The sequence below is a fragment of the Artibeus jamaicensis genome, unplaced genomic scaffold (genome assembly GCF_021234435.1).
Source record: "Artibeus jamaicensis isolate MK-2021 breed Jamaican fruit bat unplaced genomic scaffold, CSHL_Jam_final contig_685, whole genome shotgun sequence".
NCBI classification, from domain to species: domain Eukaryota; kingdom Metazoa; phylum Chordata; class Mammalia; order Chiroptera; family Phyllostomidae; genus Artibeus; species Artibeus jamaicensis.
This window is the reverse complement of record NW_026521924.1, coordinates 13,006,705-13,023,825: the sequence shown is the minus strand read 5'-3', so window position 1 is coordinate 13,023,825 and position 17,121 is coordinate 13,006,705. Positions and strand designations below refer to the sequence as shown.

Sequence of the window (17,121 nt, the reverse complement as noted above, 5' to 3'; positions counted from 1 at the left end):
TTAGTTTTTTTTATTGTGGTAAAATATACCTTTGTAAGCATTCTTAAGTGTACAGTTCATGACATTAAGTAGATTTACAATGTTGTAAATGCTGCAAGTACTATTTCTAGAACTTTTTAATCATCCCAAACAGAAACACTGTACCCACTGAATAATAACTCCCCACTCCCCTCCCTCAGTCTCTAATAACCTCTATTCTACTTCCTGTCTCTATGAATGTACCTTTTTTTAGTATCTAATATAAGTGTAATCATATAATGTTTATACTTTTGTATCTGACATGTTTTACTTTTTAAATGCATTCAATTGATCATGATATTACAGTTTGCTCAGTTTTTCCCCCTTTGGTACCCCCATTTCTTCCAGCAATCCACCCCCACCTTAGTTCATGCCCATGGGTCATGAATGTAAGTTTTTTGGCTATTTCACCTCCTATACTGTTCTTAACATCCTCCTGTCTATTCTGTACCTACCAATTATGCTTCTTAATCCCTGAATCATTTCCCCCATTTTCACCCTTCCCCCCATCCTCAGCTGATAACTTTCTATGTGATCTCCATCTCTGTGATTCTATTCCTATTCTGCTTATTTGCTTAGTTTGTTTTTTTTAGATTCAGTTGTTGATAGTACTGAATTTGTTGCCATTTTAATGTTCATAGTTTTTATTTTTTTCTTATATAGTTCCCTTTAACATTTCATATAATACTGGCTTTGTGATGGTGAGCTCCTTTAGCTTTACCTCATCTGGGAAGCATTTTATCTGTCCTTCCATTCTAAATGATAACTTTGCTGGATGGAGTAATCTAGGTTGTAGGTCCTTGCGTTTCATCACTTTGAATGCTTCTTGCCAGTTCCTTCTTGCTGCAAAATTTCTTTTGAGAAATCAGCTGATAGTCTTAAGGGAACTCCTTTGTATGTAACTCTCTGCTTTTCTCTGGCTGCTTTTAAAATTCTCTTTATCTTTAACCTTAGGCATCTCAATTATGATGAGTCTTTGTGTGGTTTTCTTTGGGTCCAACTTGTTTGAAACTCTGTGATTCCTGGACTTGTATGTCTATTTCCTTCACCAAATTATGGAAGTTTTGTTCATTATTTTTTCAAATAACTTTTCAATTTCTTGCTCTTCCTCTTCTCCTTTTGGCACCCCTATGATTTGGATGTTGGTACATTTGGAGATGTCCCAGAGGCTCCTTATTCTATCCTCATTTGCTTTTAATTTCTTTTTCTTCTTGCTGTCTTGATTGAATGCTTTTTTCTTCCTTGTGTTCCAAATCGCTGATCTGATCCTCGGCTTCATCCTTTCCACTGTCGGTTCCCTGTATATTTTTCTTTATTTTACTTAATGCAACCTTCATTGCTGCCTTGGTCTTTTTTATGCTGTTGCAGTACCCAATGAGCTCTTTGAGCATCCTGGTATAACCAGTGTTTTGAACTCTGCATCTGATAGGTTGTTTATCACCATTTCGTTTATTTCTTTTTCTGGGCTTTTGTTCTGTTCTTTCATTTGGGCTATGTTTCTTTGTCTCTTCAATTCAACAGCCTCCCTCTGTTTGTTTCTGTGTTTCAGGTAGAGGTGCTTTAACACCCTAGCATGGCCTATTGTAGAAAAGGCATCTATAAATTATGTGGGGTGGAGCATTAAGTTATTGCCATGTGAGGGGAGCAACTTGTTTTACTGCCTCGTAGCTTTGTGTGGGGCAGGGCTTGGAGAGAGGACAGTGCTGCAGCCTGGCCTCTGGAGTTTTGTCCAGGAGGAAGTTGTCCCCCAACACTCACGCTGTTGCCAATCACTTCACTTTCTCCCCTTTTCCCCTTATGCCACTGGTGCCCTTTCAGCTGTTGCCCTGGTGCTGAATCCAAGGTGGTAGGTCTTTGTAAGTCCTTACACCTTTGTGGATCCTTTAAAAGGAATCTCCTGGGACTCCTGCAGTTTCTTCACCCAACCCAACCCCTGCTGATTTTTACAGCCAGAAGATAGGGGGATTTATCTTCCTGATGCTGGAACCCTGGGCTGGATGTTCTGGTCTGAGGCTGGGATCACTCACTCCTGAGGTATCCCTCCCAGTTTTTATCTACTACATGTGAATGTGGGACCACCATATTGCTGCCTCTCTGCATCTCCACCCCTCCTACCCACCCAGATAAGTGTGGCTTCTTTAAATACTTGGTTGTCTGATTTCCATACAACTCAATTTTCTGGTGAATCTGGGTGATATTTGTTTCGTAGTCTAGTTGTAATTTTTGCTCTAGTTGTGTGAGGAAGCAAAGCCTGTCTACCTGTGCCTCCATCTTGACTGGAAATCCATCCACACTCCAGAATTTTTTTTTTGCTATTTTTATCTTTTTTGAAGCTGATATTAGAATTTTATCTCTTTTCTTAGTTGAGTAATATTCTGCTTATGTGTACACTACATTTTGTTTATTCAGTTTTTGATAAGCGTGTGAGTTGTATCTACATTTTGGCTATTATGACTAATGCTTCTATGAACATTGATATACAAGTATCTGAGTTCCTGCTTTAAAATGTCGGTATATATACCATAGGGTGAAATTGCGGGTCATTTGGTAATTCTATGTTTAACTTTTTGAGGAACCACTAAAACTCTTCAACAGCAACTGAAATATTTTACATTGTTACTGACAATACGCAGGGTTCCAATTTGTCCACATTAGTGCCAGCATTTGCTATATTCTATTTTATTGGCAATAGCCATCCTAATGGGTGTAAAATGCAATCTCATTGTGGTTTTCGATGTGTGTTTCACTAATGACTAATGACATTGAGCAGCTTTTCATGTACTTATTGGCCATTTGTTTATCTTCTTTGGAGAAATGTGTTCAAGTCCTTTTCCCATTTTGGAATTGGTTTATTTTGTTATTGTGGAATAGTTTTTTTGTTATTGTTGAATTGCAGGTGTTTTTATGTATTGTGGATACTTCAATTTCTATAAAACTTCTCTCCTGTGTATTGTTTTTTCACTCTCTTGTAGTAGTCTATGGTGCTAAAACATTTTTAACTTTGATGAAATCTAATTCATCTATTTTGTCTTTTGTTGCCCATGCTTTTGCTATCATATTCAAGAAATCATCAACAAATTCAATGTCACGAAGATTCCCCATGTTTTCTTCTAGGTATTTTATAGTTTTACCTCTTAAGTTTAGATTTTGATGCATTTCTTAGTTAAATTCTGTATAAGGGTCCATTCTTTTGCACGTACACAGTAGTCAACTCTGAGATGTGCCATAAAACTACAGTCATCAAGTCAGTGCGATGTCAGTGACAGGACAGACGCACACCAATGCCACAGATGACAGCTTCCAGAAACGGACCCACACAGATGGCATTTCAATGGAGAAAGGACAGGTTTTCAGGAGAAGGTGCTGGAAACACTGGACCTTTGTATGCAAATAAATAAATAAACAGACCTTTATTTACATCTCACACATATAAAAACTAACTTAAAAGGGATTATAAATCTAAATGTAATATGTAAAACTATAAAAGTCTCAGAATAAAACAGGGGAAAGTCTTCATGATTTTTGGTTAATCAAAGAGTTTTCAAATAGGACACAGAAAAGTACCATCTGCAAAAGAAAAAATGATAAATTGAACTACATCAAAATTTAAAACTGCTCTGCAAAGAACCCCTTTCAAAAGAATAAAAACATAAGTACCATTGGGAAAAATATTTGCAAAGCACATATCAGACAGAGGACTTGTAGTATCCAACTCTCAAAACTCAAAAATAAGAAAGCAAACTACCCACTTCTTTTTTTAAAGATGTTACTCATTTAGTTTTAGAAAGGGGGCAGGGGAGAGAGAAGGAGAGAAACATCATTGTGAGAAACATCGATTGGCTGCACCCCAACTGGGGACCGAACCCCAAACACAAGCATGTGCCCTGACTAGAAATGAAACCGGTGACCTTTTGGTTTGCAGGATGATGCCCAACCCACTGAGCCACAGCCGTCAGATCCCAAATTCTTTTAATGGACAAAAGAACTCTTTTTTTTTGGCCCTGGCTGGGGTAGCTCAGTGGATTGGGTGCTGGCCTGGGAATTAAAGGGTCACGGGTTTGGTTCACAGTCAGGGCACATGCCTGGGTTGCAGGCCAGGTCCCCCTTTGGGGGTCCCTGGGGGGCAACCACACATTGATGTTTCTCTCTTTCTCCCTCCCTTCCTCTCTCTCTAAAACCAAATGAATAAACTATTTTAAAAGAGAACTTTTTTTTGTCCTTTATACATGACATGCCGATTCTCTCTCTTGCTGCTGTCAGACTCTGTGTTTGGCTTTTTGACAATTTGATTCTATGCCCAGATGTGGATTCCTTTGAATTTGTTCTGCTGGGAATTTGCTGAGCGAATCCAGAAACACTGGACCGGACAAGAGGTTTGTGGTTGCCTACAGCTGGGATGGGAGGTCTGAAGACAAGCGACAGCACAGGAGAACTCTTCACCTGTGTGTCAGTGGTGGTGGCTACAGGAATCACACATGGGACTCACTGAAGTGTGCAATGCAATTTTTTATAAATGAAAACAAATAATTTTGAGTGCATAAAATGTTCACAGAAAGATGTATTTTTAAGTAAACACCAATGCACTCCCATCAGGTAAAGGAAGTGTATCGCTAGCACTCTGGAAGCACCTCACATCCCCTTCCCCGACTGTTACCCCACGGCTCCCCCAGAACAAGTCTCTATCCTGAATTTTATCATAGTCATGTTCTTGATTCTCTTTATCACTCATACATCCATAAACAATATAAACCAATTTTTCTTTGGTTTTTCTTATCTCACTCAAAATTGTCTTTGTGAGTTATTATTCGTGTTGTGTGTGTTTAGTGATTATATTCATTCCTGTGTACAATTCCACTGCATAAGTGTACTGTGTGTTATTCTATATCCCATTCTTGGTTGTCATTCAGGCTGATTCCAGTTTGGGTCCATTACAAAGAAGTCTGCTCTAAGCATTTATTGACATGAATCTCTTTGCCCAGGTGTAGCGCTTCTCTATAGCATGTATTATACACAGGGACATCTGTGTGTTCAATGTTACCAGATTATGCTGAAGTGTCCTTCATGTTGTCACAAATGACAAGTGGGATGCAAAGGCAAACACCTCTAGTGACACATGGCATGGAGTTTATTATTTGGAGTTTATTGGAGGAAACGTCCAGGCAAAGAATTGGGAGAGAGCTTATACTGCCCCAGAGACCTTTACCCTAAAGGTGGGTTGCTAAGCCAGGCAGGGCTGATCTCCCTGTTCAGAGAGCTCCAGGAGAAGGGGCCCTTCCATTTCATTTTACATGCTTCTCAGGAAAGTAGTAGGAAGGATCTGGGAACCTCTTGGCAACTATGTAACAGAGGGAGCTTTCTGGCCTGGGGAATGTAGTGTTGGAAGTGGAGAAAAGCCAGAGCGTGGAAATCAGCTGGGGGAGTTCACAGGCCATTTCAATTATGCTGAACTAGCTGATTCTAAGCTACCCAAGGAACAAACCAGGGCGTGTTCGGTTATGTCATTATATAACGATGTCCCTTTCTGTCTCTGGTGATTGTCTTTGCCCTGAAGTCAGCATTATTTGATATTAAGATAGCCACTCCTGCTTTCCTTTACTATCTGCATGAAAAATTTTTCATTCTTACTTTCAAGGTGCCTGTATCGCTCTATGTGAAGTGAGTTTATCGTATCTTCAGTGATATATACTCAGGCCATGTCTTTTCATTCATTCTAGGCACTTTACGTGCATTTTCATTACACACATTAAACGCTGATGAATAAAAACAAATCCTTTTTTTTTTTTTTTTTTAGAAAAATGGATGCTGTAGGAGGAACTGGAGGTGGGGAGAAAAGGAGTAAGAAGATGTGGCCCTAAGTCCCTTGTGGTGACCTCAGACTGAAACTTTGAGGGGCAGAGACAGACACCCCGAGAAACATAAACAGTGCAACAGCCCAGCATTGGGCAGAGCTTATGTAACAATAAGTTATATGGATGTGTTTGCACCGTTTTTTACCTCTTAGTATTTGCCCCATTCCTGCCCTTGCAAGCTCTTCTCTGAGTTGCGGGGGGGCAGCTTAGAGACTACATTCCGTGGCTTCCTTGCAAGCTAGGTTAGTTATGTGTTGCCAGTGGACTTTATAGTTTGCAGATCAGAAAGGAGGAGGAAGAAATGATTCCGTTTCTGGTTCTAGCCATGGCAGGCGATGCAGTGGTCATGGGTGGCCCCAGCTCCTCGTGGGCTCCAGCACCAGTAAGTACTAGCCAAACACTGGCTCATCAACGCCAGACCGCTGGTGTCCCCAGCTTCCTGAATTCCAGGCAAAAGTCCCTTCTCCCTCCATCTTTTCTCATCCAATTCTTCCAGCGTCTTGATATCCAGTTTCCAGTGTTACCACAGACCAATGCATGACATTCTGAAACTACCCAGATCCTCCCATTTTTACCAAGTGTTTCCAAAAATAGTGGGTAATGAAAATCCAGATGCTCAGCTTTTCTATCTTTGGTTATGTCCTCCTTGGAAGTGTCCCCGTCCGTACCCTCACGCTCGGCCCACCTCCCGTCTAAACTCCTAGAACCATCGCCTGTATCGCATCCTTGACCATTGGAGTCCCTGTTGACCCGCAGTGCTGTATTTCACATGTCGGTGACTCCCGTCTGTGCTCCCGCAGCGACCAGCCCCTACCTCAGCGACCAGCCCCTACCTCAGCACACCTCACACTGGACTCAACTGTCCTCTGTTGACTGGGAGCCCTAGGTGGTGCGGGCACTGTTTATCCTTGTCGCCTTGCATACTTGGCACTGAGCAGGTGGTTCCAGAATGTTCAACAGCACTGTGTGATATGCTGATGAGTTGCTCTAATGAGCCCTAAGTTAAAAAAGAATGCAGGTGGGGTTGCCTTTCCTCAGTATCTCTCCAGAAGTCAGCCAAGGAGAGTATGCAAGTGTGTGCAGAACAGGATCTAAGATTGGGGAGGAGGGGGAGCTGAGGCCCGCCCAGGGAGAGGATCTGGAACAGAGTTCACAGGAAGACTGGCTGGGGTGCCACGTCGCTTTAATGAGCCTGAGCACCTCTTCCCCCACGTTTCCCTCCCTCCCCACTTAGTCCCCCTCCTTCAGTTCTGGACAGGTCCAGCCTGCCCGGGGTTCTGGAGCTCTTCAGCCGGAGGTGTTAATCCTTACGTCTCCTTAGCCGCTCTAGCCGCCTCCGGAGGTCTGGGGGCACCTTAGCCCCAGCCGCCAGCAGCTCTCGCAGTCTCTGTTTGGGAGTCTTGGTGAGGTGAAAATTGCAGGGGACAGGGCCCTCTTCAAACGTGACCCGGCAGCTCCGTGTCACAGAGTGGTAACCTTCAGCACTGGCAGTCACCATGTAGTCTCCTGGGGTCAGCAGGCGCCAGTAATCCCCACCCCTCGCTGAGAGGAGTAAAGAGCAAGATCAGGACCCAATGATCCTCGGCCTCTGGCCCAACCTAAAGCCCTCCGGCACCTCCACCCTCCCCACCCGCCACACACACCGGTTGTTACGTCATGGTTAATCCCATCCACGGCAATGACGGCATCAGCAATCCCGAGCTCCGTGTCCTTGTCCCGCACAACTCCCGCAATGCCCAGGCGCACCTGTGTGGGGAAAGGTTATCAAACCCTTTCCCTTCTGCATGAGACCTTGACCTTCAATTCATTTTCTGGCTTCATTCCCCTGCAAACTTGATAAAGCTGGTAGGCCTACTAAGTTCCTAGGAGACGATACTCGGGTACAAGTATCTCCTGTTGATAAGCTGCAACAGACTGAGAGAACTATAAATATCTGGTAGGAAGGCCTCCCCAAGTTCAATGACCCTTGTCACTGGCTTGTCACTTTGGAACTCTTGGAAGCTATATTTATGGAATCATTGCAATGAACATGAGTTCTTGTGGAGTATAGTGCGTCTACACCATGGCGCTTGCCTATCGTGAGTCATTTCTGAGGACAGCCCTGGGGCGACTCGGAAACCCAGCTGAGAGTGCTTCGAGGTCTACCTCTGGCTAACAGCATCTGCTGTCACCCTGCTGATAACCTGGGCTTCCCGCCCCATAACCCTCCGAGTCAATCGCATGGCCCGTGGCACCTTGTGAGTCAGAATGCTCAGCAGAACCTTAGATGACCCCGTGGTGGGAGCCGCAGCCTGAATGGAGAGCAGGTCAGTCAGGAGCCACAGGGGCAGCCCAGGGGTGGGGATTCAGGTCCGACCTGTTCCAGGTAGGTGAGGAGGGCCTCTCTGTTGTTCTCCCACTCCTGGGGCAGCTCGTTCTCGTGAGGGAACTTGTCACAGGACAGTTCCACAGTGATCTCAAAGCAGTTGGTGTGCAGGTAGCTGAAGTCGTTCATGCCTAGAGGAACCACTGACACTGGAGCCCAAGCAGGCAGGACAGGAGCCTGCCCTCCTGGTACCCTCCTCTGGGAGACACTTTGGGGCGGGAAGTGACACCAGCACTGTCTGTGACAGCAGATTCTATTGGGGTAGGGCTACGGGGACAGGGCTGACTCCACCTGTGAGCACATACTCCCAGGGACTGTGTGCCAGTCGGCCCCATTGATGATGTTGCCGTGTAAGGAGAAGTCCTCGCTGTGGCAGGGCCGGCGGTCTGGGTCCCGCATGGCCCAGTTGCTGCCTGCGTAGACAGTGCTGAGCCAGCGAAACACCGCATCATCCGGCGTGGGCGTGAGCTCGCGGGCAGCCCACGGGGTCCGAGTCATGTCGAATGGGTAGGACACCACGAGCTCGCCCCCGTGGAGGTTGGCGCTCAGCACAAAGGGGATCCGTTCCATCCAGTCGATCACTGCCCGAGTTTCCGGAGCCACCTGGATGGGGGCAGGTCAGGGGAGGTGGCAGCTAGAGACAGGGCCCCCAGGGTGCTCTCCCACCACTGCCCCCAGACTACTCACAGTGGCATTGGGCAGGGTGTAGTAAGTGGGCAGTGGCAGGTGGTGGTTGGGGACAGTGTTGGGCACGAGCCCGTCGTCCTCTGCTTCCCACAGCAGTGAGTTGAGGTCAGCAAAATTATGGTTAAGGTCAATGGTCTGCTGGTTCCAGCGGCCCTCTGCCCAGCCCACCAGCTCTGAACCCTGCCAGAGAAGGGGCCTGGTCAGCCAAGCAGGCTCCAAGCACCAGGGGAGGAGGAGCAGGGTGGCCCCCGTGCTGGGGGCTTACCCGGCGGAAGGCTGTCTCATAGCCATCAGGGTTCATAGAGGGCAGCAGGTGAATCCGTGTCTCTGTGAGCAGCCGGGTCACCCGTGGGTCCCCTCGTAGGAACTCACGGCACAGGAACTGCATCAGGAGCAGGAGCAACTCCCGTCCCAGGGCCTCATTCCCGTGCATGCCAGCCACGTATCGCACCTCAGGCTCTCCTGTGAGTACACCGGGGTCACAGCTGGCTTGTGCCCAGGGCCCTTCCCTGTGCCTACCTCTCCTACCGCACCTGCCCGTACCCAGCTCATGCTCCCCGGGATGGTCCGACATTTCCATCACATACAGCTTCAGACCCTGGTAGCTCTTGCCAATGCTGTAGATCCGGGTGATGTTGGGGCACTGCTCGTTCACCTGCTTCATCAGCTGGGGAGGGAAGGAGTGGAGTTGTGTTGTGGGAGGGTCAGACCCAGAGGTCAGACCCCATGTGGCCATGGAAGGCCTTACTAAAGCCAGTGGTGGCCCACACAGATGGGGACACCATGGCATAGTACAACAGGGGAGCAGCAGAAGACGTGAAGAAAGGCTCAGACAGGGAAAGTGCCATAACAAGGAAAGAAGGGTGAGACAGCGAGGGTGGGAGAGGGGACAGGAGGGCAGTCATTGCAGGTTATGCTCTGGTGAAAAGGGGACCTGGGATAGGCAGCTCCTCCTTCTTGGGTCATGGGGTTATGTCTGACCTTCCTCATGGCCTTATAATTATGATGCCGAAAGTCCAGAGGGTTGGAGAATGCCGGTGCCGGATCTGGTGTAGGGTGAGTTCATGGTCAAGGGTGAGCTCACAGTGAAGGCTGTACCCTGCCCATCCAGCCCTTGTCCGACTGCCCACCTGAGACTGGGCAGGCCAGGATCTCTGCCCGGAGGCAAGATGCACCTCCTTGGAGCCAGGTCTGGGGCAGCAGGCGAATGTAGCGGGCCACCTGGGGCTTAGGCAGCAGGTTCAGCACCGGTGTCTCTGAGTCCGAATTGGCAGGAAATACCTGGGAGTGTCAAGTCCTTCGGTGGGGCTGCTCAACCTCAGCAACCTGGCCCAGGACCCCGGAAAGGAGCTCAGACCTCCAAATTCCCCATCCAGCCCACCCTGGCGGGCTCGGCTGGACACTTGCACTTGGTGTCAACATGGACCCTGGCCCACATCTCCTGCCTAAGAGCAGCCCTCAGCAGCCAGGCTTTTTGGCTGGCTCACAGCTCAGACCAATACAGCCATAGGATTCAGGAGCAGCCAATCCGAAAACCAGCCAGGACCCTACACCATAGCCTGGTTTACAAAAGGGTCCATGAGATGGGAAGGTAAGAGGTGATACTGCACGGGTGTTCCAGCAGGAAGCTGTGGCATGACGTGGCACCCACCCCATGGAAGAGTATTTGGGCAGAATGACAGTATGTTCCAAAGCAGTCTGCCTCCTGAGGCTGCCTGCTCCGCACCACCCATCCTGACAACACCCCCTTTCTTCTGTAATGCTCAAGTGGGCACCTGTTCCTTTTCCCCAGAGGAGCCCCGAGCCAGTCCAGCACCCAAACGTGGGTTGGGTGCCCAACTCCCAGCATAAAGGGCCCAAGCCACCGTGGCACTACGCACCGCGTCCATCCCGCTGCTGCGGTTCCTACTTCCCCACCAGGTCCGACTGTCATTGCTGAATTGGACCTTGTATGAAGTGACCCAGTCGTACCTAGCAGTAGAGGTGGGGAGAAATCATAGGTAGCCCTCAGGACTCCAAGCTCAGCCCTCCTGAGTCCACCTGGGGCCAGCCTGCCTCACCTCCAGATAGAGTTCCGGCCCTGGGTGATGACGCCTGAGAAGCGGACGGGGTGCCCAGCATCCACCTGCAGCCAAGGCTCGGCGTCCTGCTGCTCGGCGCACCAGGCCCCGTCGTACAGATCTCCATCCTCCAGGCCTGACTGTGGGCACAGGACATCGCAGTGAAACCCAGGTGGGCAGAGCAGGGTGGGCCAGAGTTTGGGGGGTGGCAGGAAACAAGGCTGTAAGGATTGCTGCTCTGAGCCAGGGTGCTGACCTGGATGTTGAGCCGTCCTCGGTGCGGCCCAAGACCGAAGGACTGGCTGCTGGACGCTTCAAGCTGGTTATCTGAAACTCGCAGGGATTCCAGGCCCAAAGGTGGACAGCCTGGGGGTGGGGATAGAACAGGGTGACACAGGCCAAGAAAGATGGTCAGAGGAGGTGGGAAGCTGAGTCTACGCTGGCCCTGGGTGGGGCGTGCGCCGATGTTTGTGAGGTCAAGAGTACACATGTGACCCAGGGGCCGCAAATCTGGGCAGGGTCCCCAGAAGGGTAATACCTGGCTCTTGCTCCCTGGGGTGATCAAGGGTCCCTGCAGGGCTAGTGGTCACCGGAGGCCTGGAAGTCACCAGAGTCCTGGAAGTCACCAGGGGCCTGGAAGTCACCAGGGGCCTGGGGCTAGTTAGCTTCTTTCGCTTCTTCAAAATGACCTTTTTCTTCTTGATGATTCGAATCTGGACATGCTGTTGCGAGGTCCCTGAGGACCAGGAAGGACAGCACCGGGGGAGGGGGAAGGGCATGAAACTCCAGATGAAGAGGTATTACCGTCCCAAGGAGGCCTGCGAGCCCACAGCAGGCCCCACCACACGTATGTGAGGACCTGGGCATGGACTTCAAGGCTTGCCCGGTCCGATCCCAACCTGCCTCCCCAGCCACTCCTTGGCTCCTTCTCCTTCCTGATGTGACTGCACGCTTGGCCAGCCTCCTCTGACCCCGCCCAGTGGAGCGGTACACCCAGCTCCTAGGAACTGTTTGGTCACTCCAAAGAGCTGAGTTTGGTTCTCTGCCTCCACACCTTTGCACTGCTGCCCCCTCCCCATCATACCACCCACCACCACCTCTGACTCTGTTGCCTAATTCCCATTCTTCCCTCACATCGAAGATGACCTCTGAGGAGCCCTCCTTAGCTCCAGACTCGGTCTCCAATGGCCCCTGTGCTATCTCCCTCATTGCATCTGCCCTCTGGGCTGAGACATCCTGTCCTCAAAAACATGTCCAGCTGGCTGCTCAGGCCTCCCAAGGGCTGGGCCCGTGTCCTGCTTGCCCCTCAACACAGGGTCTTGCATTGGGCAGGTGCCACTGGTCCCCGACCCTCCCAAGCCCCACAGGTACCTCCAGAATACACTGTACATTTCCATGTCTGGTGCCCCTGTGTCTTTGCACATGCAGTTTCCTTCTTGGCTGCCCTGCTTTTCAGCAATTCCTGATTCAGAGACGCTCACCCTTTGTGATCAAGGACCCAACATCCCCTTGCCACCTCTGCGAAGCCCTCCTGGACTGCCTTCCCCTTGCCTTCCTCCTCTCTGCTGCCCCATCTGGAAGTTAGGCAGCCTGCCTGCCCCTGCCTCTGCGTAGGCAGAGCCCCATTACCCCAGATGGCCTCGGCGGAGGACTCTCCCTCCCTATCCTGTTCCTTTCTTCCAGCGCTTGCCCTCAAACCCTCTCCTACATGGTTTTGCTCTGAACCTTTTACTGTCAGTGTCTGTCTGCTGCGTCTCTTTCTCCCTCCTCCTGCCTGCGGTCTCAGTGTCCGCATCTGTGAAAAAGGAAGGTTTGGGGCTGCAAGAGGCAGCATCCTACTGGCTAGCGTCCCAAAACTGCTGACTAGGTCTGCCCGGAACTAGGCTGCTGAGTCAGCATCCATTGCAGGGGTCGGAAAGTGTGTGTGTGTGTGTGTGTGTGTGTGTGTGCGCGCGCGCGCGCGTGAGCGCGCTGGGGAAGGGTCGTCACACAGGAGTCGGGGTATGGGGCAACGAGCAGCAGGAGAGGTGGGTCCGGCGGGAGACGCTCACCGTTATTCTTCCCCGCGGGCGGCTGTGCGCGACGGCTGGGCAGGACCGAGGTAAAGATCAGGGCCTCGGTGCTGGCGCGCTGCGCACGGCCGGGCGTGGAGGTGCCGGGCGCTCCCAGACCCTGACCGACGGCAGGCGCCAAGGTGGCCAAGGCGAGCAAGAGGCCCCACATGGTGAAGCCCAGAGGTGCGGAGGCACTGGGCCTCAGCGGTCGGTGGGTTGGTCTTTTCCTGCCCGCAGCTCCCGAGCCCCCCGCCCCTTCCTGCTGCCGCCTCACGCCCCCTCCAGCCTCCGGCCCGCCCACAGCCTGCTCACTGGCCGCGGACCCCGAAGAGGAGAGAGAGGGAGGGCGGGGGAGGGCTGGCGAGGAAAGAGGGGGGGGGCGGACCCCCGACGGGCAGCCGGAGGTCCTTCACGGACCATGCCCCACCCTCCCCATCCTCCCTCTGCAAAGCCCCTGGTATCCTCGAATTTACCGTGAGGTGCTTGTCCCATAGTGGGCATCTTGTGCCATGTACAATGCCAGGCGCTTTACACGTGGCATCTCAATCCAACTTCATTTTACAAACTGATAAACTGAACTTCAGAGCAGCTACTGGCATAGTCAAGGCAACAAAGCTGGGAACTCTGGGGGAGGAAACTACAACCCAAGAGGGAAATCCATCCCGGCCAGAGGCCGCCTGCTTGGGGGTGGGACAGAAACAAGAGTAAGGGGAAGCTGAGAAGGAGGTTGGGGGATGGGAGGAGGGCTGGCCCTCCAGGAATCCTTCTGATGGACAGTCCAAGGGGGCCCTGCCAGAGGCGGTGCGTCCCAGCACCACCAACCACCCCACGCCTCCGACCTCCCCTCCCCTCCCCTCTCCACCCCTCGCCTCCCCTCCCCTCTTCTCCCCTCCCCTCCCATCCCCTCCTCCTTTGCTCACCCAGCTGCCACGTTCTGGTGTTATATAATCCAAGGAGACAAGCCGAGCCGATATCCTGAGGGCTGGGGCTGGAGTGGATGGGCCGAGGCTTGCTGGGTGTCCTGCCCTTCCCCTTCCCAGCCGCCCCGTCCTCATTCTACTCCTGGGCCCACAGTCCCGGCTGTGTGTCCGTGGGACTACCCTGGTCCTGGGATTGCAGAGTGCGGGACTCTGCTCATTTCCCCTGGGAGACCCCTTTGACTCTCTCGGGCTGGGGTCGCCTCCCCAGAAGGAAGAAAATGCATCCACTGTCTGCCTTTGGCCGATGCTTTATTCTTGCAAGGATTCCTGAGAGAGATACTGCCATCCCCAGGTGAGAAGTGCTGCCCAGAGGTGGCTGGGAATCTTCTGAAGGGCGCAGGGTTCTGAGAAAAATTTTCTTTGACTGGGCCACTATCTATATAAATAATTTGATTCACCAAAGTCAGCATCTCCGCACCCTTTTGGAGGCCCTATCTTGCAGGATGTCTGCAAGGAAATACAGCCCTGGGGGCTTGGAACTAAGGCCAACACAGGCCAGGATGACCTCATAAAGGCGAGTCCTGGAGCTCCTCGGGCATCTGGTCCACCCCACGAGCTGTGGGTACAGAGGCCAAAAGGGAGTAACCGGGAGAAGACCTCACACAGGTCTCTACTCATCTTGGAGCCTCTGCCTGACAACACTGCCAAGGTCCCAGGCACCAGAGGGGCACTTGGAAAAACTCAAGGTAGTTGCACCAAGGCCAAGGCTTCCTGAAGCACAGGCCAGGTCAGGGGCAGAAGGATGGTACAGCAGGCCAAGGCTTCAGTGGGGTGATGGTAAGGGGTGTAAGGCCAGGACAGACTCCCATGGAGCAAGAAGCAGGTCTAAACAAAGCCCAGTCTGGCCACTTCCCTGTCTCTGGCACCCACACCCATCCAAGTTTTGCAGAGGATTGTTGCGGGGGAGAGAGGGATCCTGGGGCTAGGACACCTCAGCTTCCTGAGATTCCTACCCCTCCAAGACAGTCCCCACAGCAGCCAAATCTTGTCAAGTTCCTCCTGGCTTAAGTCTCTATGGGGCTCACCTGCAAGGTCCTTCTTGACAAGGTTCTCCACTCACACCTTCCCCACCTCACCTCCCATGCTCGCCCTCTGGCTCACATCCATCCAGCCATGCAGGTGTTCTAGCTGTTCCTCCAATGCACCGGCCCCATCCAGACTCAGGGCCTTTGCATTGGTTCACCACATCATTCAGATTCGCATCCTCATCGTTCATATTACCTTTGAATGTCACCTGCTTCCAAGGGCCTTCCCTGAACATTCTGATGAAATGCTCACCCATCCTCTCTGCACATACTCTATCCTCTCACCCTGCGTTACATCGTCTTCAAGGCACTTAACACCAATGAGATTATCTTGTTTTATTTATTTTGTGTTCACTGTTGGGTCCCTCCTCTCTTGCAGCATGAGGTAAGCAACCCTCCAAAAGAGTCCTTTGTACCCAAATATTCACCTCAGGGCCTTAAAAAGTGCCTGGTCCCTAGTCAGTGATCAGAAAGTATGTGTATGATATATTCAAGGTTAGAGGGGACCAAGCAGAGCTGGAGGGAAGTTGGTTTTGTGGGTGAGATGTCAGTCCATGAACGGGGAGACCTGTTCAAGGGCCTGACAGGATAGGGCATGTTGGCTACCTCCTACCATTCCCTTCAGGGCTGTGGTTTGCAGGACAGTCATACCTTTTGTGTCTGTGTACCCCCATCTCTCTCCTTACCCCTTTGTACCCCTTGTCTCTTTGCCCTATGCTTAGGGCAAATGTTTAGGGCCCCTTTACACTCTCGAAGCTCCCTGAGTCCCTCCCCACCTTCTTATACTTCTCCTTATGCCTCTTCATAATTTCCTCATTGCCTCACACCCCTCTGTACTCCCAACCATGCTACTGCCTTTTGCCCTTGCCACTGGATACCCAGGCTGCAAAGCCACTAAGCCCGGAAGCTGGTTCTAGAGGTAGCAGCTCCTAGAACGCGACAGGTTTGCTCCCAAGTACGTGCACAGCCAGATCTCATGCCACAGTAGTCAGGTAGAGGACCTTTCGCAGCCTCGCAAGGGCCAGGCTACTTTGCAAAGCACAGCTGAGCCAGACTGGGTGGGAACACCTGCCTGAAGGCATTTTGGTGTCCGGGATGGGCTGGCAGTGGAGAAGATAAATGACCTTGGAGCCACACTGGCTTAACTCCATCCACATCTGGTTTCTGCTGCTTAGATAGAAATGTCACCTTTTTGAGTCTTAGCTTCCTCATCTATAAAATGGGAATGATAATGTTTTCCTCCCAGGGTTACTGTGATGATGAAGTGAGATAATATGTGGTTCCAGGGGGCCTGACATTAACCAGATGAACTAAAGATGGAGAAAACAGCTTAACGCAGTCCTGTTGCTCTCACATATATTGATGGAATAAAACAAAATTAAGAAAAGAGGCTATGTGTGTGGCTGTACAAATAGAAAAGCAGTGAAATCTGCTGCTTACCTGTGCCTCCTGATCTCCTGTCACGGGTGCTGAGGCAGAACTCATTGTCCGTTATGTGCTCCCCCTATGGTGCAGGTGAGCATTATGGGGACTCCCACGGTACCTAGATGCACTGGGAGGCACCTTCCCACGTGCCCATTCTCCCCTCACCACCACCTCCCCCAGCTGTCTCTCTTTTGTACATCAATGTCATGGAGAGCCTTGCTTCTCAAAGTGTGGCCAAGTACCAGCAATATCAGCATCCCCTAGGAGCTTGTTAGAAATGCAGAATCGATGCCCCAGACCTACGAAATCAGAACCTGCATTTTAAGAAGGTCCCCAAAGGACTTATCCCCAGGAGAGTCATGTGCATGTTAAAGGTTGAGAAGCACTGGATGGAAGTTTGCAACACCTGCACTTAAAATGCATAAGATTCACAACTTCTGAGTTTGGTGTTGTTTGACATTGTCCCTGGAAATATTATCACGAGCCACCAGAGTACATCCACACAACATTAGGAAACTCGTATTTCATTCATCTTGGGAGGGTCTGTTCCCAATCTCCCTTATATGACCCTATATTGATTTGCCTTTTTTAAACCTAAATTATTTTTATCAAAATACTACAGAATATAGTTTTAGAGGTAACTCACATCAAGGCTTGT

The 17,121-nt window shown here is 50.6% G+C and overlaps 1 protein-coding gene across 1 annotated transcript; it reads right to left on the bottom strand.

Moving 5' to 3' along the window:
• Nucleotides 1–7,084: 7,084 nt before the first annotated feature.
• CPXM1 (carboxypeptidase X, M14 family member 1) lies at nucleotides 7,085–13,253 on the bottom strand. Its single transcript, XM_037141180.2, has 14 exons — nucleotides 13,031–13,253; nucleotides 11,518–11,715; nucleotides 11,236–11,345; nucleotides 10,980–11,119; nucleotides 10,800–10,890; nucleotides 10,050–10,200; nucleotides 9,901–9,965; nucleotides 9,463–9,586; nucleotides 9,185–9,381; nucleotides 8,920–9,099; nucleotides 8,538–8,835; nucleotides 8,224–8,363; nucleotides 7,511–7,613; nucleotides 7,085–7,409 (listed from the first exon to the last, which is right to left on the bottom strand). Exons 1-14 carry the CDS (start codon nucleotides 13,200–13,202, stop codon nucleotides 7,168–7,170), a joined length of 2,211 nt encoding a protein of 736 aa, XP_036997075.2. The 5' UTR covers nucleotides 13,203–13,253; the 3' UTR covers nucleotides 7,085–7,167.
• Between the last annotated feature and the right edge of the window lie 3,868 nt (nucleotides 13,254–17,121).

What these genes read in the sequence shown, in the direction of transcription:
- CPXM1 (XM_037141180.2), bottom strand. Translation starts at nt 13,202, where the DNA reads ATGTGGGGCCTCTTGCTCGCCTTGGCCACCTTGGCGCCTGCCGTCGGT. An exon ending in GCAGCAGCGGGATGGACGCG is followed by an intron (nt 10,201 to 10,799) that starts GTGCGTAGTGCC and finishes TGACACTCCCAG; the next exon opens with GTATTTCCTGCCAATTCGGA. An exon ending in TCCTCACCTACCTGGAACAG is followed by an intron (nt 7,614 to 8,223) that starts GTCGGACCTGAA and finishes TTCCCCACACAG; the next exon opens with GTGCGCCTGGGCATTGCGGG.